Genomic DNA, 26,185 nt, shown 5'->3' with positions numbered 1-26,185 from the left:
GTATATATTGGACCGTCTGAAAACAGAGTTTAAGATACACTAATCTGAGTACTGGAGATCAATGCCAAAATTAAATTTTAATATTTGATAGAATTACCATACAATGTACCAACGTTTCGACCATAATGCCTTTGTCAAGGTAGTTATCTGTATAATGGTGTAGAGGATTAAACTGATAGTATAGCCGTGTGGATACCGGAGTAAACCGCTATGGTGATGAGGTATAGCGGCTTACTCCGGTATCCACACAGCTATACTATCAGTTTAATCCTCTACACCGTCATACAGATAACTACCTTGACAAAGGCCTTATAGTCGAAAAGTTGGTACATTGTATGACTGGCTATTATATCAAATATTAAAATTTAATTTTAGCATTGATCTCCAGTAGTCCTCAGATTAGTCTATCTTATTGCATTATTTTTCTGGTGGACCTTTTTCTATGGACTGCGATCCCCTTGATCTATTTTTGTGAAAACGGAGTTTAGTCTGGGACAATTTGTCTGCACTACTAATTGACAGATGTTACAATACCAAACTAGGGCAGTACCTATAAGAGAAAAAAACACAATAATTATACTGTACCTTCACATACTTTCTATTCTTGACTGACCGCCACTGGAGTGGCTTATAAACTTACAAAGTATATAGTTTGAAGTCTGGGATCTGCCTATATGTGGCTAGTTTTCTGTTTCAGATAACATGATACATGATTTTAGTTTTTTTTTGTCTAGTCTCGCTTGAATATAGGTCAACATTAAATAAAGTCTCCTGATGAGTCGCCTTTGGTGAGGACGATGAAACTAGTAGAAATGAGAGGCTTGGAGACTGAGTGTGTATATGTCACCTCACTTTATATACTGAAATGTGGTATTAGGAGGCTGGTGGCCGTGTAGTAGATGGGAGGTATGTGTCACAGAGATGGCTGCTCTCTGTGATGTAACCCAGAGTATTTTTTTTAGTGCATGTAAGCACTAGGAGGATCGTTTGATGCACCTGGGTCCGGGTTGCGGGTATCTATGAGAGATAGGTGGATCTGGCTACCCACATACCTCACCTCTGGGTGTGGTTACAGCCTATATAATGGAGGCTATTTGGCACATGGTCTGTGTGTTGGAAGGGAGAAGGCCTCCTGTGTGTGTGGCAACAGCCCAAGCCTGAGTATTTTACATTACCCCAGCCTGTGGTCCATAGGCCTGTTGGAGCAGGGCCCTGCTAAGGACATTTTGTGTTTTGTTTTGCCTGATCTCAATGCTGTTTACTTTCTGTTTTTGCTTCTGGGATAATGGAGCAATAAACCCACATGAACTTTTAAAGGAACGTGCCTGTTTTCCTCCTGTCAAATCTGAGTGAGTACCCCTACAGTGGGGTACATGTTTTAACTATTAATCACCTTCTGACTAACCTTCAGGGGGTGAATTATGGGTATAGTTTTAAATTTGGAAATAATAAAGAGACAACCCCTTTAAGAGGATCCAATTTTGGTTAAAATGATTCCAACATTCTGAACATAAAAAAGGCTTCTCCCCTATGTGATGTCTCTGATGTTTATTAACAGTTGATTTCCAAGTAAAATATTTCCCACATTAAGAAAATGAAAAAGGCTTTTCCTCGGTGTGACTGCTCTGATGTCTAACAAGATGAGCTTTCCGGTTAAAACATTTCCCACATTCTGAACAGGAAAAAGGCTTCTCCCCTGTGTGAGTTCTCTGATGGCGATCAAGATTTAGTTTCCATTTGAAACATTTCCCACATTCTGAACATGAAAAAGGCTTCTCCCCTGTGTGGATTCTCTGGTGCTTAACACAATCTGATTTATTGTTAAAACATTTCACACATTCTGAACAGGAAAAAGGCTTGTCCCCTGTGTGAGTTCTCTGATGGCGATCAAGATTTATTTTCCATTTAAAACATTTCGCACATTCTGAACATGAAAAAGGCTTCTCCCCTGTGTGGATTCTCTGATGGTGATCAAGATTTATTTTCCATTTAAAACATTGCCCACATTTTGAACAGGAAAAAGGCCTCTCCCCTGTGTGAGCTCTCTGGTGGCGATCAAGAACCGATTTCTGGTTAAAACATTTCCCACATTCCGAACAGGAAAAAGGCTTCTCTCCTGTGTGAGTTCTCTGATGGCGATCAAGATTTATTTTCCATTTAAAACATTTCCCACATTCTGAACATGAAAAAGGCTTCTCCCCTGTGTGGATTCTCTGGTGCTTAACACAATCTGATTTAGTGTTAAAACATTTCCCACATTCTGAACAGGAAAAAGGCTTGTCCCCTGTGTGAGTTCTCTGATGGCGATCAAGATTTATTTTCCATTTAAAACATATCCCACATTCTGAACATGAAAAAGGCTTCTCCCCTGTGTGGATTCTCTGGTGCTTAACACAATCTGATTTATTGTTAAAACATTTCCCACATTCTGAACAGGAAAAAGGCTTCTCCCCTGTGTGAGTTCTTTGATGGCGATCAAGATGTATTTTCCATTTAAAACATTTCGCACATTCTGAACAGGAAAAAGGCTTCTCCCCTGTGTGAGCTCTCTGGTGGCCATCAAGAACCGATTTCTGGTTAAAACATTTCCCACATTCCGAACAGGAAAAAGGCTTCTCCCCTGTGTGAGTTCTCTGGTGGGTAACAAAATGTGATTTCTGTGCAAAATATTTCCCACATTCTGAACAGGAAAAAGGCTTCTCCCCTGTGTGAGTTCTCTGATGTTTTATAAGATTTGATTTATCTGTAAAACGTTTCCCACATTCTGTGCATGAAAAAGGTTTAGCTCCTGTGTGAATTCTCTGGTGAGTAACTAAATGTGATTTGCAATTAAAATATTTTCCACATTCTGAACATGAAAATGACTTCTTTGCTTTAGGAGTAGTTTGTTTTTTATTGTCTCTTTTGTGACTTTGATTTTCCTTAGTAGTTGGTAATGAATCAGAAGATGGGACCTGTTTCATAGGATCAGCTGACATATCTTTGCTGTGAGGGAATGATGGTGTATCTGGAGTAATAACATTCACTTCAGAAGTATCTTGTAGGATCTCAAGATCATCTGATTTAGATGTTAGCTGTCCCTCTGATCTCCTGGTACAGTCACCTGCTAAGAAAAAACAATTATTATTTTATAATAAAATATCTTTGAGTTTTATATTTTTGAACATTTCTACTTAAATTGTCCATACAAATGGCAAGCTATGTACAAAAAACAAGTCCCCACTCAGGTCATCATCTGTCAATGGAAAAACAGAGGTTCCCACACTATTAGTGGCTCAAAGGCTGTTGAAAAGCAACGGGGTTTCTATAAACCAATCCAGCAAAATCCTCTCTCACTTCTGAGTCTTGCAGTGTGCTCAAACAGCATTTAGGATCCCTTTGTTTAGCAATATTTTAGTGAGAAGAATACACTTAATTTACGGTCTGTGTCTCCTGGAGCACAATCTGGGCGCTATGTGTTGGGTAATAAAATAGCAAATGTGTAATTTTCACTCTCCAACATCCACTGCGTGTTAATTTCTGGAAAGTGGCTGTGGAGTCAAAATATTCACTCCTCCTATAGATTATAACTAGTGATGGGCGAGCACTAAAATGCTTGGGAGCTCGTTGCTCGGGTCAAGCAAATTGGAATACTCGGGTACTTGACCCGAGCGACAAGCCCAATGTAAGTCTATGGGAAACTAGAGTATGTTTACTGCGATCCCCCTGGGGGTCCTTTTAAAATCTAAAAGTGTATGAAAATGATGGAAACACTGCAGAAATGACACGGGAACATCATGGGGATTACCCCTGAAACCATTTCTGACTCCTAGGTCACAGCTGTAAGCAATGTTGTCAGAATTTCACTCCATTTTTACAGGTGCACCAAAAAACATACAAAAACGAAACCAAAGTGGATTTTGCTGGGAAATAGGTTACGGTACATCCTTTCCAGGGTAATGACTTGTATAAGGCAAAATAATTAACCCCAGACCAAAATGTTCATCCACCAATTGGGCTATGTTCACAAGCAGGGTTTTTGATGCTTTTTTCAACTTTTACATTGCTTCCAACCAATACAAATGCATTCACTGGGAAAATATCATTGTAACATTAAACAACCCTAGCTGGCCATGTGGTGTGTGACAAATAAGGAGACATCTTTTTTTATTTATGAAGGAGGGACTCAAAGTCACAGCCTATTTTTAGAGGGGCATCAGGTGGCATTAATATTCTTAAAGGGCCATTATTAAACAGTGCGTCTCCTATACTGTTATTGCCTATGAAGTGAGTGGCTGGGCTGCCAAAAATTATGACGCACCACAATACCCATTTCACGAGAGGTACAGGAGGTCTTCCTGAAAAAATGTTGCATTGAATGCAAGGCCTGCCTTGCTATCAAGTTATATGCATCCCAAGAATCCTTTGAACCCAGGTACTGGATGGCCACAGGAAAACCCACTTCACATTCTTCAGTTGGTCCTGCCATACTGTTTCTTTATGCATTGAATGCAAGGGCTGCCTTGACCCAAACTTGTACGCACTTCAATCCCTCCTTTGAAGAAACATGGAGAAGGGCCTCCTAAAAAACTGTCCCATTACAAAGGAGCGGGTCTCCTAGACTCGTAATGCCCATACACTAAGTGCATGGGCTGACAAACATTTCCCTATGGGGGTACATTTTTAAAAAATATTTTATGGGGATCATAGACACCCTTGCCCAAAAATTTACTGGCTGTAGCAGCATAGAACATGTTTACCCTGTTGTTCTAGTGGCAGAGAATGAGACGTGGAGGAAGGCCTCATTAAAAACTAGGCCCAATTTAAAGGAGCGGGTCTCCTAGACTTGTAATGCCCATACACTAAGTGCAAGGGCTGACAAACATTTCCCCATGGGGGGTACATTTTAGAAAAAACATTTTATGGGGATCATAGACACCCTTGCCCAAAAGTTGACTGGCTGTATCTGCACGGAACACGTTAACCCTGGTGATATAGTGGCGGTGGATGATGAGACGTGGAGGAAGGCCTCAATAAAAACTAGGCCCAATTTAAAGGAGCAGTTCTCCTAGACGAGTAATGCCCATACACTAAGTGCATGGGCTGCAAACATTTCCCCCTCGGGGAGTAAATTTTTTTTGCTTCAAATTAGTAACAGGCATCACAAAAACACCCTTGCACAAAAATTTAGTGACTTTTGCATCACGGAATACGTTCACCCTGGTGTTCTAGTGGTTGTGGATGATGAGGATTAGGCCGGGGTCAGACCTAACATATAAAAATAAGGTCCGTTTTTTACAGGCCTAATATGCAGAAATGTTTCTTGAACAGTGATCTGCATGTCATCCGTTGGCAAGGTGTGGCTGTGTATTTTGCGCATGTATTCCTCCGTATGTCATCCGTATAGCGTTTTTTTCTCGGAACCTTCCAAAATAGACATTTAACGGCTTTGAGGCCTGAAATTAATTTAAATCATCATCAGCAACCCTATTTATTGCCTCTACAACAGGTGGCAGCCTCCAATCTGGCCATTTTGTTGCTGTGCTTGTGTTGGTGGTTTGTTGGCAACATGTCAGACCTACTTCATTTCACCCCAACTGAGAGTGTCTTATACAACTGGGTTTTGTCACGCCGCTTTAGCCAGCCATACCCAGTGACAGTGGATCTGAGGAGGAGGAGACTAATGTGGGTTCATCCGCTTTTGAGGCAAAGCCTCACTAAAGGCCATTTCCACCGTTTATATGCATCTCTGCGGACACATCCCGACAAGTTTTTCCAATATTCTCTCATGAGTCTTGCCACCTTTGATATTTTGTTGGAGACAGTGTGCCCTGGGATAACCTTTCAGAACACCAGGATGCGGAAATGTATATCTGCAGAGGAGCGTCTTCTCCTTACTTTACAGTATGTATTCCTCCTCCTAACATACTCTATGTTGATGATGTGTCTCTAATAAATGTGTTATTTAGTTATGCTTAGCACCTGATGTAAATTTTTAATATATGTAAAAACTCTACTAAATTAGTAGTAAGAATATGTTGTTAATGTTAAATTCACAAAGCCAGTGTTAATTTTTGAAGGTACTGCTAGCCTGGCTTGTTAGTTTCACACAGTACTTGTGCTCTATAGGAATGTTCTAAATCATTCAAACATTGTAATTTTTATTTTTGTCTGCTTTCAGCTTCCTGACAACAGGCCTTTCGTATGCTGCCCTACATCTTGAATTTTTGATTGGGAGGTCTACTATCTCCAGCATAGTCCTGTCTACCTGTGCGGAAATCTGGTCCACACTTCATCAACTGTGCCCAAGATGAAAGACTGTATGCAGATTGCCTATGGGTTTCAGGAGCATTGTCAATTTCCAAATTGTATTGGAGCCCTTGATGGCAAACACATCCGTGTGCGTAAGCTGCCGAACTCAGGGTCCCAATTCTATAATTATAAACAATATTTTTCAGTATTGTTGCTGGCTGTAGTTGACAGTCACTACAGGTTTATAATTGTAGATATTGGGGCCTATGGGAGAACTGGAGACTCTAGAGTCTTCAATTCTTCCATTATGGGTCGGAGGCTGCGCAATAACCAGTTGGACCTACCACCATGTCAACTTCCAGGCTCCAATCAAGAATCTGTGCTATATATCCTTGTGGCAAATTAGGCCTTCCAGTTAACCAGGCATGTAATGAGGCCATATTAACGTCAAAACCTGGACCACCGGCGTAGGATATTTAACTCGCGTCTATCACGCGCATGGCAACTAGTGGAGTGCGCCTTTGGCATTCTTTGTACCAAATGGCGGGTCCTCCAGTCAGCCATTCAGCTGAGTGAAGGCAACATAAATGAGGTCATCAAAGCTTGTGTGGGCCTATATAATTTCACCCGACTTCATGAATGCTCCTCATCTGATGGTGCTGAAGGTGTGTTGGTCAATGTGGGTAGGTCTACACCACATGTCATCCCTCAGTGTCGTCCACTTTCAGGACTGAAAGTCTGTGATATCTTTACTAATTATTTTTGTTACACCTCAGAGTACTACTTCCTGGCAAGAGCATGCTGTCTCTTGAAGTTAAAAAATGTTGTCTATATATTGCTGTCTCTTGAAGTTAAAAAATGTTGTCTATATAAATATCATGTTTTCATTTAAGTTACTGTGTGCGTTGATTTTATTTAAGTGATTTTTTTATATAATTTGGTATGTTGTATTAATTATTGTAAGAAGATTCATAAATTGGCTTTTAAAACTTTTTTTATGATGCCAAAAAAACTTTTTTTTAGTAAGCCAAACCATATTAAAGTCATATGGCTTTTGTCGCCATAGAAATTTGGCTATAGACATTTGTAACACGTACTTAAACATTACAAGTAGTGATGAGCGAGTATACTCGTTACTCAAGAGTTCCCAAGCACGCTCGGGTGTCCTCCGAGTATTTGTAAATGCTCGGAGATTTAGTTTTCATCGCCGCAGCTGAATGATTTACATCTGTTAGCCAGCTTGATTACATGTGGGGATTCCCTAGCAACCAGGCAACCCCCACATGTACTTAAGCTTGCTAGTAGTTGTAAATCATTCAGTTGCAGCAATGAAAACTAAATCTTCGAGCACTTACAAATACTCGGAGGACACCCGAGCGTGCTTGGGAAATCTTGAGTAACGAGTATACTCGCTCATCACTAATTACAAGCATAAACCAAACTTATTTTGCAAAAGCAAAAGACATTAGAAAACCACAATTAAAGATTTTGAAAAGTTGGTGGAGGTGATGGCGGCAGTCCAGTCTCTCTCTGTTGCTGGCTTTGTTGGCCAAATTGTTCTTCGGCCATGCTGTATGTTTTTTGTAAAATCCGAAAATAGAAGCCTACATATCCTACGCCATGCCACCTCTTTTCTGGCCCCGGATGGAGTAGTGTGCATCCCTCTGGTCCCATAATTCTGGTCTTTCTTGGACCAGAACAAGAAGCATCTCCACGTTTATGAAGGAGGACATGCTGCAGGACTCCATGGAGGCATTCTTCCAGGATGTGTGAAGTGGTTTTTGAGCTAATTAGTATGTCTAAGCTTCCTGATAATGGCTTGGCCCATTTCCTGTCACCTGGAAAAGTCTCGCGTATTTCTCGCAAGTAACATGCATAGTCCCTGTGTAATCCGTATTTTTCTTGCCCCTGTAGACTTGCATTGGCGTATTTTTGGAGGAATACGCTGACTATCGTGGCCGAAAAATATACGGCTGATGGAAGTTGCCCCATAGAGAAACATTGGTCTGTGTGCAATGAGTTGTTTTTGCGCCTCTCCCTCGTCCGTATTTCTCTCTAGTGTGACGCCAGCCTAAGGAGGAGGATAACACCAAACAGACCAAATCAGGAAGCATATACCCATGTGTGGTTGTGAAGACATGCATGAGAATACACCTCCCCAAAAAAGACAATGTATTTGAGGTTATGTTTCACTGTTTTCATTCGGTGGTGTTCAGAAGTCTGGCCCAACCAGCCCTTGATCATTTATGTAAGAGTCAGCCTGTGAGCATTTTCAGTTGACAGGCGGATGCGCTTATCTGTTATAATTCCACCAGCGGCACTAAATACCTGCTCTGACCGAATGCTAGCAGCAGGGCAGGCCAGGACCTCCAAGGCGTAGAGAGCTAGTTCATGCCACGTGTCCAGCTTGGATACCCAATAATTAAAAGGCACAGAGGAATCACGGAGGACTTTTGTATGATCAGCAAAGTACTCCCTCAGCACTTCTTGTGACAGCACCCCTTGCCTCTGTGACGGCACGATGGGAGGGGCTGAGAAAACTGTCCCAGAACTTTGCCATTGTTCCCCTGCCTGTGCTGGATTGTACTTCTCTCTCTCTTGCTTGGATTCCTTGGTTGTACAACAAACTCTGACATCTGCTGCCAGCGTTCTCAGATGGGAATTTTTTTAGTAATTCCGATACAAGGGCCCTCTGGTACTGCACCCTTTTAGTACACCCGTCTGCCTCTGGAAGAAGATATGGAAAGTTATCCTTGTAGCGTGGGTCTAGAAGTGTCACCAACCAGTAATGAGTGACACTAAAAATTTTAATAATGTGAGGGTCACAGGAAGCGCAACATAAAGTCAGCCATGCGTGCCAGACAGCTAACAGGCAAGACTTCCGTGTCCTCACCAACAGGACGACTGACCATTCTGTTCTCCTCCTCCTCCCTGTCCTCAGGCCCTCCTTGCTGAACAGATGGTATGACAGCTGTGCTTGTAGTAACGTCTACAGCGCTTGAAAGTAGCTCCTGTTCTTCCTCCTCCTACTCTTCGTCTACCAATCCATGTTGGGAAGACATGAGGCTGAGCTGATTGTAATCACCCTGTATGGTCCTTGCTCCATGTCTTCATGCTCTGCCTGCAATGCATCCTTTTTAATTGTGAGCAGAGAAGTTTTCAGAATGTAGAGAAGCGGGATGGTGACGCTAATTATAGCCGCAGTTCCAGGTAGCTTTTGAGAAAACATTGAATGACGAGGTTAAGCACATGGGCCAGGCAAGGTACGTGTGTGAGCCTCAGAGCCGCCACCAAGTTCCGTCCATTGTCACACACAACCATGCCTGGCTATAGGTTCAGCGGTGTCATCCAAAAATCTGACTGCTCTTTCAGCGCTGTCCACAACTCTTCAGCATTGTGTGGTTTGTCATCTAAGCAGATTAGCTTTAGCACAGCCTGTTGCTGCTTGGCTGAGGCAGTGCTTCCAGCTTCTGACTGATGTGCTCATTTCACAGATGAGGCTGAAGAGGAGGAGGAGGTACAGGAACTGTAGACTGTGGGGGCAACCCGGATTGACGTAGGGCCCCTAGTCCTCAGCATCAGGAGGATGTGTTCTATCCCAAGGTCCGACTGGTTCCCGGCTTCCACTATGGTAACCCAGTGTGCCGTCAGTGAGATGTACCGTCCTTGCCTACAAGTACTTGTCCACGTGTCTGTAGTTAGGTGGACTTTCCCAGTAACAGCTTTGTTGAGGGCACGGGTAATGTTGTGGGACACGTGCTGGTGTAATGCCGGTATGGCACACCGGGAGAAATAGTGGTTAGTGGGAACAGAGCACCTTGGGATGGCCGCCGGCATCAGGTTGCGGTAAGCTTTCATCTCAACGTGCCCAAAAGGCAACATTTCAAGCACAAGCAGATGAGAAATGTGAGAATTTAGTACTGAGGCCTGTGGGGCATTGGCTGTGTATTTCCTCTAGCGTTCCAATGACTGGGGTATAGAAATCTGAAGGCTGTGCTGGTACAAGGACGTGGACGGGTTTGATGATGGTGCTGGTTGACTGTGGGCAACAACGGGTGCAGGGCACGAGGCATCTTAGCATTCACCGTGGACTGGCTCCTATGCAAAACAGTGGAAGAAGCAGTGATGTCATCTGCAGACAGTGTTCCTGGAGCCTGGGGTTCGGCCCACAAAGTCGGGTGCTTTGCTGCCATGTGCCTGATCATGCTGGTGGTGGTCAGGCTGGTAGTTTTGCTACCCCTTCTGATGTGGGCATGGCAGGTGCTGCAAATGGCCTGTTTGGGGTTAACAGCAGAGTCTTTAAAAAATAACCAGACTCGGGAAGATCTAACAGTTGGAATGGCAACTTCCGTCATGTTGGTGTTATGGGGAATGGATGCACGCCTTCTGTCTGCGGCCACCACACTGCTTCTTTCTGCCTGTTGGGGTGCTATGACTCCTTCCCCATGTGTGCTGCTGCCTTCGCTCTGCATGTCCTCCTGCCAGGTTGGGTCAGTTACTATGTCATCCACCACTTCGTCTTCCACCCTGCTCCTCCTCCTGACTGTCTGGCAATTGTGTCTCATCATTGTCCACCTCTTGTGACACTTTCCCACCATCACCTTTGTGTGACCGTTGCTGCTCAAATCTTTGGGCATCGCTACATGCGATCTCATCTTGCCCCACTTTAAGTTGACCGGCCGAGAGTCCGGAATCTTTAAAGGGAAAAGTGAACAGCTCTTTGGAGTGTCCAAGTGTGGGATCAATTGACTCAGGGCACTCGGCATGGTGGGAGGAAGGAGGGTCAGGGTGAGTAATATGTGGTCCACACTTACGGCTACTCTGCTTCACCATGTGGAGGTGGTGGCCAAGTGACTGGAAGCATTATCCGCTATCCAACCAACAACTGTTTCACACTGCTCTAGCTTCAGTAGTGGTGTGCTGCGGTCCCCTAGAAACTGGGACAGGAATGTCGAGCAAGAAGATGTGGGTCTTTGTTGTGGCCAAACCAGATCTCCACTTTGCACTGAGGAGGGGAAGTACCCCAAAACACAGTGTCTGCAAATTGAGATTCTGGTTTGGCTTTTATCCTAAGTCATGTGACAAGGCTCGTTAAAGGGTCGACAATGACTGTTAGGATTGCTACTTCCAATAGGTGGCACTAGAGTTCTAGTCCTCCTCCTCTCTGAAGAGACAATTTGTAAATGGACTACTGAAATATTTTAATAGTTCAATTCAAATGGATTAATTTTGAGGAAACGTATATATGACCAGTATGCCTGAGACCACAGTCTGACTGAGATAACAGATTGTTTCAATATGTGGCCTGGAGTTTTTTTAAAAACTTTTAACCACAAAATACTGTATAGACCAAGGGTAGCAAACAAAAAACTGGAATGTATGCCTGAAAAGCAAGGATTTGGGAACCACAGATAGAGCAGGCATCGGACGGAGATAACAGACTGATCAAAATGTGGCTTTGATTTTTTTTTGGCCCACCACAGTTGTGTCAATAAGTAGGATATGACACTGAAAAAAAAAATTGGAGTACTAAAATTGTAAAATATTTAGCGCAATGATATGCGATGCGTGTTGTGTACAAATCACAGTGATAAATATAAGAACTGGAGCTACATATTTTTGGGCCAGCTACAGATTTTTTGGTCAGCAAAATGGTGTTCAAAAATGTTGTAAGACACTCCCAAAAATACTATAGTGCCAAAAAAAAAAAAAAAGGCCAGAATTTTCTGCGTACTCACATCTGATGCTTGGGACAAAAACAACACATTTTAAATTGTTAGATTTTCACGCTTTTGTATTGAAATGACCTGGTTGTACTCTGCAGTGTGACCAAGCAAATAAATGTAGAAAAAAGGGGCTCTGGATTACTTTTCAATAAAATAAGCAGGTATAAGGTGCAAAAAAAAATCCTAGCCACGGATTCCTGCAGCTGTGTATATATAAAATGCGCAGCAGCGGACAGTAATGGAGCCTTTTGATGTATGCAGTGAGATCTATATACTCACATACAGTGCATGCAGGCCTTGTACTGATGTGGATATGTGCACATAGATTCCCCTGCCTACCTAGCGCTGCAATCTATATACCTCCGAATTAGCCCTAAAAAGTACTGTTGGTTTATCAGGATTTGTGGATTGAATGAACACTAGTAGACCCACACTAATAAAAGAACGAATCTGACCCTATCTCAGCAGCAGCTCTCCCTACACTAGCTTAGTCCGGAGCAGAATGTGGCGAGGAGGGTGGTGCCAGGTCTCTGTGCCAGACCTGATGACGCTGTGCGGCCAGCCAATCACTGTAATACCACAACAAAGATGGCTGCGGTATTACAGTACATGGCAGACAATCCCTGCATGTTGACTGGCACTCTAAAAAGTGCCAAAATTAAAAGAGAACCGATCTCCCACTGAATAATCCCGGAAATGCTCAGTGCTCGCCGAGTACACCAAGCACAGTGATACTCGGGCGAGTACCAAGTATTGGCGAGCTCTTTCGCTTATCGCTAATTATAACCCTCAGTGAATTAATTTATAAAATGGAATCACTTTATGGGGATTTCGACTAATCTGGTTTTGTGACATTTAGTTATATTAGGGCTTCTGCATATGGTGTATCTAATCTCATGGGATCTGTTCCTGCTGTCCAGCTGGAGTAATCTGCTCCCTACTTCAGCCAAAAGGAAAATACCACACCCTATTAAAGGTCAAAGCACATCGCCGGAATCTGCCAGATCTAGCGTTGTTCTCCTCTGGTTCAGTCCTCTGTGCTCAGCTTGCGGCTTGTGTATTTGTTTCCTGTTGTTATCATGGCCCATTTACTGACTACTCGTGTCTTCTAATTCCGTATTCTGTCCTTATGGTTCTGACTCAGCTACCTGACTATCCTTCTTGCCATCTAACACCACAGAATAGCAGGTAACACCATGGTCCAAGCCTAGGGGTCCTAGTATAAGTCCAGATCCCTTTAAGGGTGTTAAAGGGAGATGAGCAAGGCAATTCTTGGGATATGGAAAGCAGAGAAGATATTGCCAAGCATGATCATGGTGGACTTGTTTTGAGCTGCCAGGTGACCCAATACATTGTGTCTGCAAACTATTCCAGCTAGATCTGCATTCAAACAGCTAAAAGGCGCTCCTTCCCTTCTGAACACTGCCATGTGCCCAGACAGTAGTGTATAATTGTATGTAGGGTATTGTGCGAAGTTGGAAAAGATTTTGTAAGATCCATTTGTTTTCTATTATCCTTTGTGAATAATTCCAAAGTTATCACCACATAAAGTGACACACATTAGATTTTAAAAAATGGGGCCTGATTAGGAACACAAAACTGGCTACAGGAAGAGGTTAAATCAGAGTATTTTGGACATTACTGTAGTCGAAAACTGTGACTATAGACAATAACATCTACTGAAATGCTCAAACTGAACAGTCTCCATCAGTAATAAATGAGTAACTAGTGGTGAAACCTCTCTGGGGTAATTAGATATGGGGCTTGGTGACTTCACAATCTAAACTATCGTGAGGGCCAATATTTACTGTCAGATGAGTTTCAAGAAGAAATATTAGGCACTTAAAGAGAAATGTGTATAATAGTGCAGAGCTGAGATATCTTAAAGGGAACCTGTCAGCTGGATTGTGCGCAGTAACCTACACACACTGTCAGGTCAGCGCCATTATACTGATTACAATGATACCTGGTGATGAAATCCATCTTGTGGTTGTTGTTTAATCTGTATTTGTAGTTTTCAGTTAATGAGATTCTCGTGCTCAGGAGTCGAGGCTGTGGGCGGGGCTTTTTGGTGCTCTGATTACTTATGCATCTGTATTGGCTTATGACGCTCAGTGACCTGCCCCCCATTTTTACCTAATGCATATAATAGTGTTGATATTATTGCTGATAATGCCTGTAATATTGTGGCTATTCTGAGGCTTAGAAAAAAAATTACATCAAGCAAAATGTCACCGGCAATGGCGGCAATAGTAGCATCTATAAGTAAGAGATAGATGCAACTGGCAGGCGCCGCCGGTGACATTTTGCTGGAAGTAATTTTTGTTTCTAAGCCTCACAATAGACACAATATTATAGGTATTATCAACAATAATATCAACACTATTATATGCATTATGTAAAATAGGGGGGCAGGTCACTGAGGGATCAGTTCATGTAGAAAAGCCGCAGAGACACCATCACTTGTTTCTCATCGCAAGCAATGAATAGCCAGGTCTTTCACCGGGAAGGAACAACCACGGGAAGGGCAGCATCCAATAAAGGAAAACCACCTATGCCAAAACATGGTATCCATCCACAGACAGCTGTTTCGGGGTATTTGCCCCTCATCAGTGTGGAGTAGGAAACTGGCTATTAGGAGCAGTGCCTAGTGAAAAGACTATAAACATAAGGATGAATGACATCGGGGAGATCAAAACATCCAACACTGCGGAGACACCATCACGTGTTTCTCAACGCAGTGATCCAGAACACTGCCCCCATCCCTAAAGGGAAATATGCAAATGCATGTAGAAAAGCCACGGAGACACCATCAAGTGTTTCTCAACGCAAGCAATGAATAGCCAGGATCACTGCTTTGAGAAACACGTGATGGTGTCTCCGCAGTGTTGGATGTTTTGATCTCCCCGAGGTCATTCATCCTTATGTTTATATACTGAGGGATCAGTGACCTGCCATAAGCCAATACAGTTGCATATGTAATCAGAGCACAACATAAAGCCCCGCCCGCAGCCCCACCTGCATTCCCCCCCACAGCCCCGTCCTAGAGCACGAGAATCTCAATAATCTCTTCGCGACCGTTAACAGTAGATAAACGTCGGCCCTAGCAGGGCTTTGTGCAGCGCCACTGATTCTCTACGGGTGGTGGTGTCACAGTGCTCAGGATAGATATATATATATTATATATATATATATATATATATATATATATATATATATATATATATATATATATATATATATATATATATATATATACACACACACACACACACACACACACACACACATCTATATATATAATTGTCTAAGGGTTTTTCCGTCTGTCTGTCTGTCCTGGAAATCCCGCGTCTCTGATTGGTTGAGGCCGCCAGGCCTCGACCAATCAGCGACGGGCACAGCATGGCGACGATGATGTCATAAAGGTTGCCTCGACCAATCAGCGACGGGCACAGTCTGCCGCGAATTCGCCTCGACCAATCAGCGACGGGCACAGTATCGACGTAGATGTCATAATGGTTGCCATGGCGACGATGATGTCCTAAAGGTTGCCTCGACCAATCAGCGACGGGCACAGTCTGCCGCGAATTCTGGAATCATCATTGTCCATATACTACGGGGACATGCATATTCTAGAATACCCGATGCGTTAGAATCGGGCCACAACCTAGTAAATATATATATATATATTATATATATATATACACACACACATACATATATACATATATACATACATACATACATACATACATATATATATATTATATATATTTGTTTAATGTTATTTCTATATTTATATATATATATATATAGACAGGGGCTGTCTGGCACTTTTCAGCCTGGGGGGCAATCACAAGGCAGTAGCCCTCAAGTTGTGGTGGCCCTCCTTTTCCCTGCTTACCTCTGGCCATTGCACTGAAGCAGTATAGATATCAGGCTTTAAAAACAGGCTGGTACATAGATATGGGAACAGAACAGAGCTTGCTGCATAGATAAGGGAGCAGAATTGAGCTTACTCCAGAGATATGGGAGCAGAACCAAGCTTGCTCCAGAGATATGGGAGTAGAACCGAGCTTACTCCAGAGATATTGGAGCAGAACCGAGCTTACTCCAGAGACTTGGGAGCAGAACCGAGCTTACTCCGGAGATATGGGAGCAGAACTGAGCTTACTCCAGAGATATTGGAGCAGAACCGAGCTTACTCCAGAGATATTGGAGCAGAACCGAGCTTACACCAGAGATATGGGAGCAGAACCGAGATTAATCCGGAGATATGGGAGCAGAACAGAGCTTACTAAAGAGATGTGGGAGCAGAACAGAGCTTACTACAGAGATATGGGAGCAGAACCAAGCTTACTACAGAGAGGTGGGAGCAGAACAGAGCTTACTACAGAGATATGGGAGCAGAACCGAGCTTACTACAGAGATGTGGGAGCAGAAAAGAGCTTACTACAGAGACAATGGAGCAGAACAGAGTTTACTACTGAGATATGGGAGCAGAATCGAGTTTACTCCAGAGATATTGGAGCAGAACCGAGCTTACTCCGGAGATATGGGAGCAGAACCGAGCTTACTCCGGAGATATGGGAGCAGAACGGAGCTTACTACAGAGCAGTGGCATAACTACAAAGTTATGGCCCCAGTGCGAACTTTCAAATGGGCCCCCCCATGCCAAAATATATAGGTGAATTAGAAATGGCGACACGCGCAAACAACATCTGCACTAGTAATAGATGCACCATTACAGAATTAGTTGTAAGCTCGGTTCACAAGTGTGAAGTTTACGGTCTGTATACAGACCACAACCTCCAGCCTCGCGGAGGGAATCCTGATCCGAACTCACACCCTTGTGTGCCTATGGCAATACGCTCTTGTAAACCCAGCCTGACAGGAACGACGCATTATAAATGGAAGTGTGCTCCTCTAAACCCTGCAATCACCTGCGGGGAAAGTCACATCCTGACAAGTAAAACTGCCAATCCTCCAACCATAAGTTGGGCATTTCCAGAGCTGGGAAATAGGAGTTCAATACTAGAACACGTCAACTATGGTTTCCGTCCCGCCTCAAGGAAGTATGGCAGACAGGTGTGATAAGACTATTAGAAAAACTACTGCCACACACACGGCTGTACATACTGATGGAAGTGTGAGGGCATTACTGCACGTGTACGGACATGTCAGAGGCTAGAGAGAAGAAAGCTTGGTCCCACGTAGCTTCTGGCAATGTTTTACCTCAGCTCACATTTGGGCCATACCATTGTAAACCAGGTAGACACATTTACCCTCTGACCTTAATGTTCATAAGGAACTGCTGTCTACACCTTAGTTGCCCACTGTATATCGTCAGTGTGGGGATGTGGGCTACAGATCAACACAGCTACCTGAACCCTTCAGCTGCCCTACAATATGCAGGGAGTAAAACGAGTACAAAGTATGGCAGCCTCCCTGCAGAGCTGTCCAGGGCCGGACTGGGACAAAAAAGCAGCCCTGCCACACAAACCCCACCAGCCGACATAATATAACATTCCCCCCGCCTATTCTCGAGATCATGGGGGTCCCAGCGGTCGGACGCCAGCAACTGCAAAGTTCTCGGGAAAGGGGATTACTTGGCATAATCCATTTAAATGGGTTTTCCAATATATTTTTTATTTTCCCATAGTATTCCTGAAAATAATAAACCAATATTAACCCTCCCAAAGACCAATATTACCCCTCCGAGAACAGGACGAGTGGTACTGTGCAGTGTATATATACAGGACAGGAGAAGTGGTACTGTGCAGTGTATATATACAGGACAGGAGAAGTGGTACTGTGCAGTGTATATATACAGGACAGGAGAAGTGGTACTGTGCAGTGTGTATACAAATAAAAATATATATATATATATATATATATATATATATATATATATATATATATATATATATATATATATATATATATATATATATATACACACACACACACACACATACACACACACACACACACACATATACACACACACACACTTACACACACATAAATAGATGCACATACATACAGTACAGACCAAAAGTTTGGACACACCTTCTAATTTAAAGATTTTTCTGCATTTTCTTGACTATGAAAATTGTACATTCACACTGAAGGCATCAAGACTATGACTATGACTATGTTATATACTTAACAAAAAAGTGTGAAACAACTGGAATTATGTCTTATATTCTAGGTTCTTCAAAGTAACCACCTTTTGCTTTGATGACTGCTTTGCACAGTCTTGGCATTCTCTTGATGAGCTTCAAGAAAAATAAATAAAAATTAAATTACTTAAATTGTATTGGATACTTTAACAAATGTTTAATAGGTTAGAGTAGGGTAGGGCCCGACCTTGTCGTGGTGGCGGCTTTAAAAATCTTTTGACTGTGGACAGTTCAAGGGGTGGAGGCGGGGCTGGGGTGGAGCCTGGGCGGAGTCTCCAGGGGGCCCCGAAAATTTTGCCAGTATGGGGCCCCGAAATTCCTAGTGGCTGCCCTGATTACGCCCCTGATAGTGGTATACTATGGACACAGATATACAATGTTATATACACTGGAGAAATCCTGCACCTGGCCCAGGACATACATGCACTGTATATATACAGGGCCATGTATACAGCATGTGATGTCCAGTCACCAGGTTCAGGCTTGATCACTCCAGTGCTGGATTCTGTACAGAGTCTCTGGTCACTCTCAGTATAGGGAGATTTATTGCAGCAGACAGAACTTTCCTGCAGTCTGGTGACCCTGGAGTTGATGACCTGGAACTGACTGGGTGACCCTGAAAGTTCAGACTCCTGCAATAAATCTGTGAGCATCAGCAGAAAGGCCGCTGGTACTATACTGGGACAGGGCCCTGGACTTATCGGGAGGTGAGCAGCAGCGTTGACCTCCTCAACGTACAGAGAGCTGGAGCCCTACTCACTGATGTCTCTGATCTGTCCCATCCACCAGTTCCTCTCCAGCAGTTAGATGCAGCCATGTTCCCACTTCCTAAGCAGAAAGTCACACACAGGGAGCAGGGGACGTGTCTGCTCCACTGTGATGCAGCTGGCCAGGACACATAGAACAGCGTCAGCCGCCAGCAGCCCGAATCAGCTGCTTAGTGACCAGCCTGGGGGGCATATGCCCCTCGGCCACCCAGCCCAGCCCACCCCTGTATATAGATGAGTCACCCACCAGGTCCATGGGGTACCTGGTACCGGGTCGGAGGTTCACAGGGGATGTCACGGTAGCGACCCGGTCCGTGGCCTCCATGTAAAGGGGGACATTGAATAAAGTTTATGTTTGTGACGCAACCTGTGGTATTCAGTCAGGGTGACCGATGCTGCTTTAAGGGGTCCTCTGGGGTGATGTTATAGCAGCTAGATGGTATAAATTCCCACAGGTGAAGTATATCCCCAGGGCTCCCGTTGTATGGATGGAAGATGGTGAATGGTGCAGTATAGAATGAGGACACAGGTTTGCACTCTCTTTACCTGGTTTACTGAAGACTTCAGCAGCCACAGTCCCAGGGCACCAGATCACAGAGCAGGCAGGGTCCGGCTGGCTTGGAAGCGAATCCAGAGTTCCCCTTTTCCAAGTGGAGGTGAAAGCCTTCCTCTAGCGCGGTGGTGTTGTAGTCCCTTACTGCCTATGGCTTCAGATAAGGTCCTCATAGTTCTTCTCTGTCCCCCATATAGGATAGGACAATACCTGCATGACAGGTAACTCGAGCCTTTTTACAGGGACTCTAGCATGCCCCGGGCTTTATGTTTTAACGTGTCTCAGGTGTGTGTGGCGGACAGGTAACTTGTAGTTCAGCTGTCCTGCCAGTCTCTGCTGTAAGTCTTAGAGTCCCTTACAACCTCGGTGGTCTGGCTACCGGTTATCTGCGCTTCAGAAGGAGGTGGCTTGTTCGCAGCTGGTCTCCTCTGATATATCCTCTCCTGTGCTTCGCTCTCCTTCACGCTCACTGAACGATATTCAGACCTTCTGTATTATCTTCTTCTTTAGGAGCTGTAGCCACTCTGGCTACATGGCTCCCTCAATCCTTCTGACACTCTATGTCTGACTGCTTCCTCCTCTGTCCTCTGGCAGAATCTGCCTGACTTTCCCTCCAAAGCACAATATATCTGCATATGCAGAGGAGTCACCTAGGAATAGGATCAAAAGCTCCTCCTTGTGGTCTGGTGTGGGAACATGTTGTGTGCATTGTGATTACCTCATGAGAGTTATCTTTCATCGCTACCAAGCGTAACATCACTCCCCCTCACACTTGTTCACTCATTCAGTGCATACCGTAAAAAAAAAAAAAGAGCAAAAACTTTTGCTTTCTCATCATGCCACCAAACAAAAAGTAGAATAAAACGAGATCAAAAAGTCATATCAAAATAAAAATGTACCACTGAAAAACATCATCTTGTCCCGTACAAAACAAGCCGCCATAGAGCTCCAACAGCGGAAAAACAAAAAAAGTTATAGCTTTCACAATAAAGCGATGCAAAAACAATTATTTTTTTTCTATAAGGCTATGTGCACTCGTTGCTGATGTACTGTACAGTACAATGTAAATCAATGGAAAAAAAAATGCTCTGCCAATGGTGTGGAAAATTCAGCACGGAAAACGCTGCGGATTAAAAGAAGGAGTATGTCATTTATTTGTGCGGATCTGCAGCGTTTTTGTACCCATTCCATTATAGAAATCCGCGGTTGTAAAAATGCAGTAAATCCGCACAAAATCTGCATAAAAAAACCGCATCAAATCCGCACCTGCGTTTTCTGCCAAGAGATGCAGAATCCGCACAGAAAATTCCAGAGGCAAATCCGCAACATGTGCACATACCCTAAAATAGTTTTTATTGTGAAAAAGTGGCAAAACTTAAAAAAAAAAAAAAAAAAAAAGTGGTATCACTAATCGTACTGACCCGAAGAATAAAGTTGCCTTATTAATTTTACTACACACGGAATGTCATTAAAATTCCTGAATTCCTGGTGTTTGATCATTCTGTCTCCTAAAAATCAGAATAGACAGCGATCAAAAATGTCATGTGCACGAAAATGGTACCAATACAAACGTCAGCTCGATCAACAAAAAACAAGCTGTCACATGACTCTGTTGGCCAAAACATGGAAAAATTATAGCTATCAAAATATGGTGATGCAAAAACTTGTTTTTGCAATAAAAAAAAGTGTCTTTTAGTGTGTGACAGCTGCCAAACATAAAAACCCGATATACATCTGATATCGCTGTAATCGCACCGACACGAAGAAGAAAGTCGGCTAATCACTTATACAGCAGGAAGAACGGCATAAAAAAATAAATAAAACCAATTCTTCACATGCTGTTGATTTTTTCGTTCTGCCTCCCAAAGATCGTAGTAAGGCTCGGCGCACATTTATCCTGCGCTCTGCACTGAGTGCTTACACCAGGGGTTTCCGTGTAAATCTCTGAAATAGGCGATTCAGATGGAACCTCTGGCTGAAGATTCCTTATAATGAGGCAGATGGAGACATGTGGACGCCATAAGACCTGTGATCCGGCGGTGTCCATCTTTTTAGTCATACAAAGAGTGCAGTCAGCCAGTTTTGTGCACCTCTGAAAATAGAAATCGTTTTACCGGTAATTCTGTTTCTAGGAACCTTCCATGACAGCATCATTGGAGGATGTCTCCCCGCCCTAATGGAGGACAGGAAACAGAAGAGGTTAAATACCCCTCCCTTTCCTACAACCTTCAGTGTTTTTATGGGTACCTTAGCATGTATATTTACCACCAATGTGCAGGAATCATCCAATAGGTACATCAGATAGGGAGGGAAATTAGTGCGGTCATGGAAGGTTCCTAGAAACCGAATTACCAGTAAGATTAATTCTATTTTTTCCAGTCAACTTCCATGACAGCATACCAACAACTAATTTCTTTAGGGAGGGATCACAGCCTGCAGAACTCATCTGCCAAATGTTAAATCCCTATTGAAATTTAATGGACAGAGGACCAGGTAGCGGCTCTGCATATCTGCACAGAAGATGCGTTCCCTCTCTCTGCCCAAAATGTAGATACTGCATGCGTAGAATGAGCCTTTTGTGAAGCATGAGGAGAAAGGTTCTGTAATGAATACACCAGACAGATAGCTTGCTTGATCCAGTTAGCAATCGTATTCTTTGCCGCCTTCTTGCCCTTGTTCCGTCCCGCAAACTGAATGAATAGGTTTTGGTAAATCCTCCAATTTTCTGTTTGTTGGAGGTAATATAGGACCACCCTGCGGACATCAAAGGTGTGAAGGATTTCTTCCTTTGTGTTGGAAGGATTTGGGCAGAATGAGGGTAGCACAATATCCTGACCTCTGAGAAAGCCTGAGATTAACTTAGGCATAAAGGAGGAATCTAACCTAAGGATAATACTGTCTGTAGTGATAGTTAGATAAGGTTCCTGTATCGACAGGGTTTATGCCTCTTCTATGCGCCTAGCGGTAGTAATCGCAACTAAGAAGATGGCTTTGAGGGTCAGGTTCTTAAAGGTCATGGATGATGAGGTTCAAATGGATCTCGGGTTAGACTATTCAGGACTATATTCAAATCACAAGGGGGATCTGACTACAGAGCCTAGGACGAATTCTAGTTACAGAGGTCATGAAGCGTTTAATCCAGCGGTGGCCAGCTAGGCCTGATCAAGGAAATAGTTAAGAGCTGATACACCCAGTACACTGAAAGAGCAGGTAAGTCCTAGCTCCAACCCTTTTTGCAGAAAGTCTAAAATCTGCGCTATATTGGGATGGAAGGGATCAGGAGTGTTTGGGAAACACCAGGATGAGAATCGTTTCCAGACCTTGCCATAGATGGCATTAGTTACTGGCTTTCTACTTTTCTGGAGAGTTTGGATTACTTTATCCGAGAGTCCTTTAGCCTTTAAGATTTTGGCTTCAGTAGCCAGGCCGCAAGGTTCAATTTGCCTAGATCCGGATATAGAAGGGGACCCTGGTGAAGGAGGTCGATCTTCTGAGGCAGGAGCAAAGGACCCTCCTGAGCCATGTCCAGCAAGGCACCGTACCAGCTTCTCCCTGGCCACATGGGAGCGACTAAGATTGTAGTGACTTGATCTACTCGAATCTTCTTTAGTGTTCTCGCCAGCATCGGTATTGGCAGGAAGGCATACGCCAGGCTGAAGCTCCAAGGATGGGAGAAGGCATCTATTTCCTGAGCTACGTTTGCGGGACAGAGGGAAAAGAATGTGTTCACTTTTGCATTTTGGCCATTGGCAAACAGGTCTACGTCGGGACTCCCCCATCTTGAAGTCAGGGACAAGAAGACCGCTTAGTCCAGGCACCACTCACCCGGATGCACGTCTTTCCTGCTGAGGTAGGCTGCCTGAATATTGCCTGATCCTTTTAGATGTACTGCTGATATGGACAATAGATGTTTCTCTGCCGAAGAAAAAAAATCATTGCAGCAATTGATTTTAGACTGGCATATTTTGTACACCCATGGTGTCAGAGGTAGGCCACTGTGGTCATGTTGTCTGAATAGACACGCACGTGGTGATCTTGAATCAGGGCAGATGAGGCTTTTAATGCTTCCTCCACTGCTTTCATCTCTCTCAAATTTGAGGAGCTGGAGCTGATATTTAGGGGCCACAACCCCTAGAAGTAAGATCCTTCTACTACTGCACCCCATCCTCTCTCACTGGCGTCTGAAAGGAGTATCTTCAGGGGAAGCTGATCCCTCACTGAAGGTTTCGGTAGTCCAGTCATCACAAAAGGGCCGATTTCACATGACCGGTAAGTGGAATTCTCTTGATCAGTGGACCCTGATGTCGTCTTGAATATGGAAGTACGTGAGATTGTAGGACTCATGTACGAGCTTGAGCCCAGAATACTGCCTGGATACATGCAGTCAGGGATCCCAGGACGGACAAGGTAGGTGACCTCTGGTCTAAGGAATCTGGAAATTTTTTGGACGAGGTCGAGTTGATGATCCCTGGGTAAGAAAGATGTCCTCATCTCTGAATCTAGAAGGATTCCTAGAAACTTCTTCCCTGTGGAAGAATAAAGATCCGATTTTTCTAAATTTCGGATCCAGCCCAGGGATTTCACGATTTCCAGGGTCTTTGCCACATCTAGGTTTAGACGAGGAATAGATGATGTGACTATAAGAAAGTCGTCTAGACACAGGATAATGCACACTCCCTAGCGTCGGATGAAGATCACTGCTTCCGCCATGATTTTGGTAAACACCCATGGTGCTGATGAGATGCCGAAGGGTAGGACGTTGAACTGGAAATGGCTGACCCGATGACCGTAGGAAACTGCAAATCTGAGGAAATTTCTGTGGTCCGGATGGATCGGCACATGATAGTATGCATCCCAAAGATCTAGTGTAGCCATTACCCAATTCTGTCCGATGAGTGGGATTGCTGACCTGATTGATTCAATTTTGAATCGTCTGTATCTGACCACTTGATTCAAGGGTTTCATATATATGTGAACTCGATGTTTCCCCAAGGGTTTCCTTATGAAAAACAGAAGAGAATAATGGCCTCTGCCTATCTCCTGCTGTGGAACTTGAGAGATCACCTCCATCTGAAGGAGATCCTGCAAATCTAACAGCAGGGATTCTTAGAGATGTGGAGACTGCAGGGAGGTAATCCTTAGGCATTGAGGGGGAGGACTCTCGAATTCTTACCTCAGTCCGTCTCGTATGGTACGGAGAACCCATTGGTTTGTGGAGATGATTGCCACTGGGTGAGGAAACGCGAGAGTCTACCCCCGACCGTAGAGCAGTCATTGTTTGTCCGGGGTTTGTTGGTGGTGGGGCACCAGAATGTTCTTGCCCTTGCCACCCTTAGGGTAACTCCATCGCCCTGTTTTGCCCCTCCCCCTGAACTCCTTCTGTGAGTGTTGGTCTCAGGGGGAAGGTTGGGGGGGCGAAAAAAAAGCCTCCTATAACTCTTCTGCTCGGGAAGGGATTTCTTTTTGTCCGTAGCCTTATCTAGGAAATCTTCCAGGACTAGGCCGAACACATAGTGGCCTTGAAAGGTAATAGTGCACAGTTTAGATTTGGAAGTAAAGTCACCCCCCCCCCCAAAGACATTAGCCATAGTGCTCTCCTGTGGATGAATTGAAGAGGACAGCAGATCTCGCCACCACTGGACGGACTCAGCAGAAGAGTCAGCCAGGAACCCAATTGCATTCTGTAGAAGTACCTTGAGTAGTGTTGAGCATTCCGATACTGCAAATATCGGGTATCGGCCGATATTCGCTGAATCGGAATTCCGATACCGAGTTCCGATATTTTTGTGATATCGGAAATCGGAAGTTCCTATAAGTTCCCAGGCGTGTGCGGTGCGTATGGTTCCCAGGGTCTGGAGGAGAGGAGACTCTCCTTCAGGCCCTGGGATCCATATTCATGTAAAAAATAAAGAATAAAAAATATGGATATACTCACCCCTCCGACAGACCCTGGACCTCCGCGGTGCAACCGGCAGCCTCCGTTCCTAAGAATGCAATGAGTGTAAGACCTGCAATGACGTCGCGGCTTGTGATTGGTCGCGTGAGCGGTCACATGAGCGGTCACGCGACCAATCACAAGCCGCGACGTCATCGAAGGTCCTTCACTCTGCATTCTTAGGAACGGAGGCAGACGCTTGCAGCGGTGACAGCCAGGGCTCGTCCGAGGGTGAGTATATCGATATTTTTTATTTTTAATCTTTATTTTTTACATGAATATGGATCCCAGGGCCTGAAGGAGAGTTTCCTCTCCTTCAGACCCTGGGAACCATCCAGGATCACATCCGATATTTGTGTCCCATTGACTTGTATTGGTATCGGGTATCAGTATCTGCATTTCAAATATCGGAAGGTATCGCTCAACACTAACCTTGAGTAAGGTTAACGTCCCATGTGCGTATCCATAGCAATAGAGATCTGGCGATGCATGTTGAGGCCACGTTCCTTTTAAGCAGATTGCTGGAGGTGTCCCAGGATTTCCTTAACAAGGTCTCGATTTTCCGGTCCATAGGATCTTTGAGTTGGGAAGAATCCTCAAAGGGAAGAGCCGTCTTTTTGGCTACCCTAGATACCTGCACATCCACCTTAGGAATTTCCTATGAGGAACCATCCCCATCCAGGGGGAAATGATTTTTTAGCTCCGAAAGGACACCAAGACCTTTTTCAGGGAGGCCCCACTCCTGAAGGATAAGGTTCTGCACATTCTCATGTATAGGAAACCCCTTC

General features: G+C 44.0%; 1 protein-coding gene across 1 annotated transcript in view; it reads right to left on the bottom strand.

The window, feature by feature from the left end:
- Positions 1–819: 819 nt before the first annotated feature.
- LOC143767952 (uncharacterized) overlaps positions 820–26,185 on the bottom strand; it is a 39,721-nt gene continuing 14,355 nt past the window's right edge. The window contains exon 7 of the mRNA XM_077256513.1: positions 820–3,106. Coding sequence (XP_077112628.1) covers positions 1,587–3,106 — 1,520 coding nt within the window. The 3' untranslated portion in view covers positions 820–1,586. The remainder of the gene's footprint in view (positions 3,107–26,185) is intronic.

This window comes from Ranitomeya variabilis, chromosome 4 (genome assembly GCF_051348905.1).
Source record: "Ranitomeya variabilis isolate aRanVar5 chromosome 4, aRanVar5.hap1, whole genome shotgun sequence".
In the NCBI taxonomy this organism is placed as follows: domain Eukaryota; kingdom Metazoa; phylum Chordata; class Amphibia; order Anura; family Dendrobatidae; genus Ranitomeya; species Ranitomeya variabilis.
This window is presented reverse-complemented; position numbering and strand designations above follow the sequence as displayed.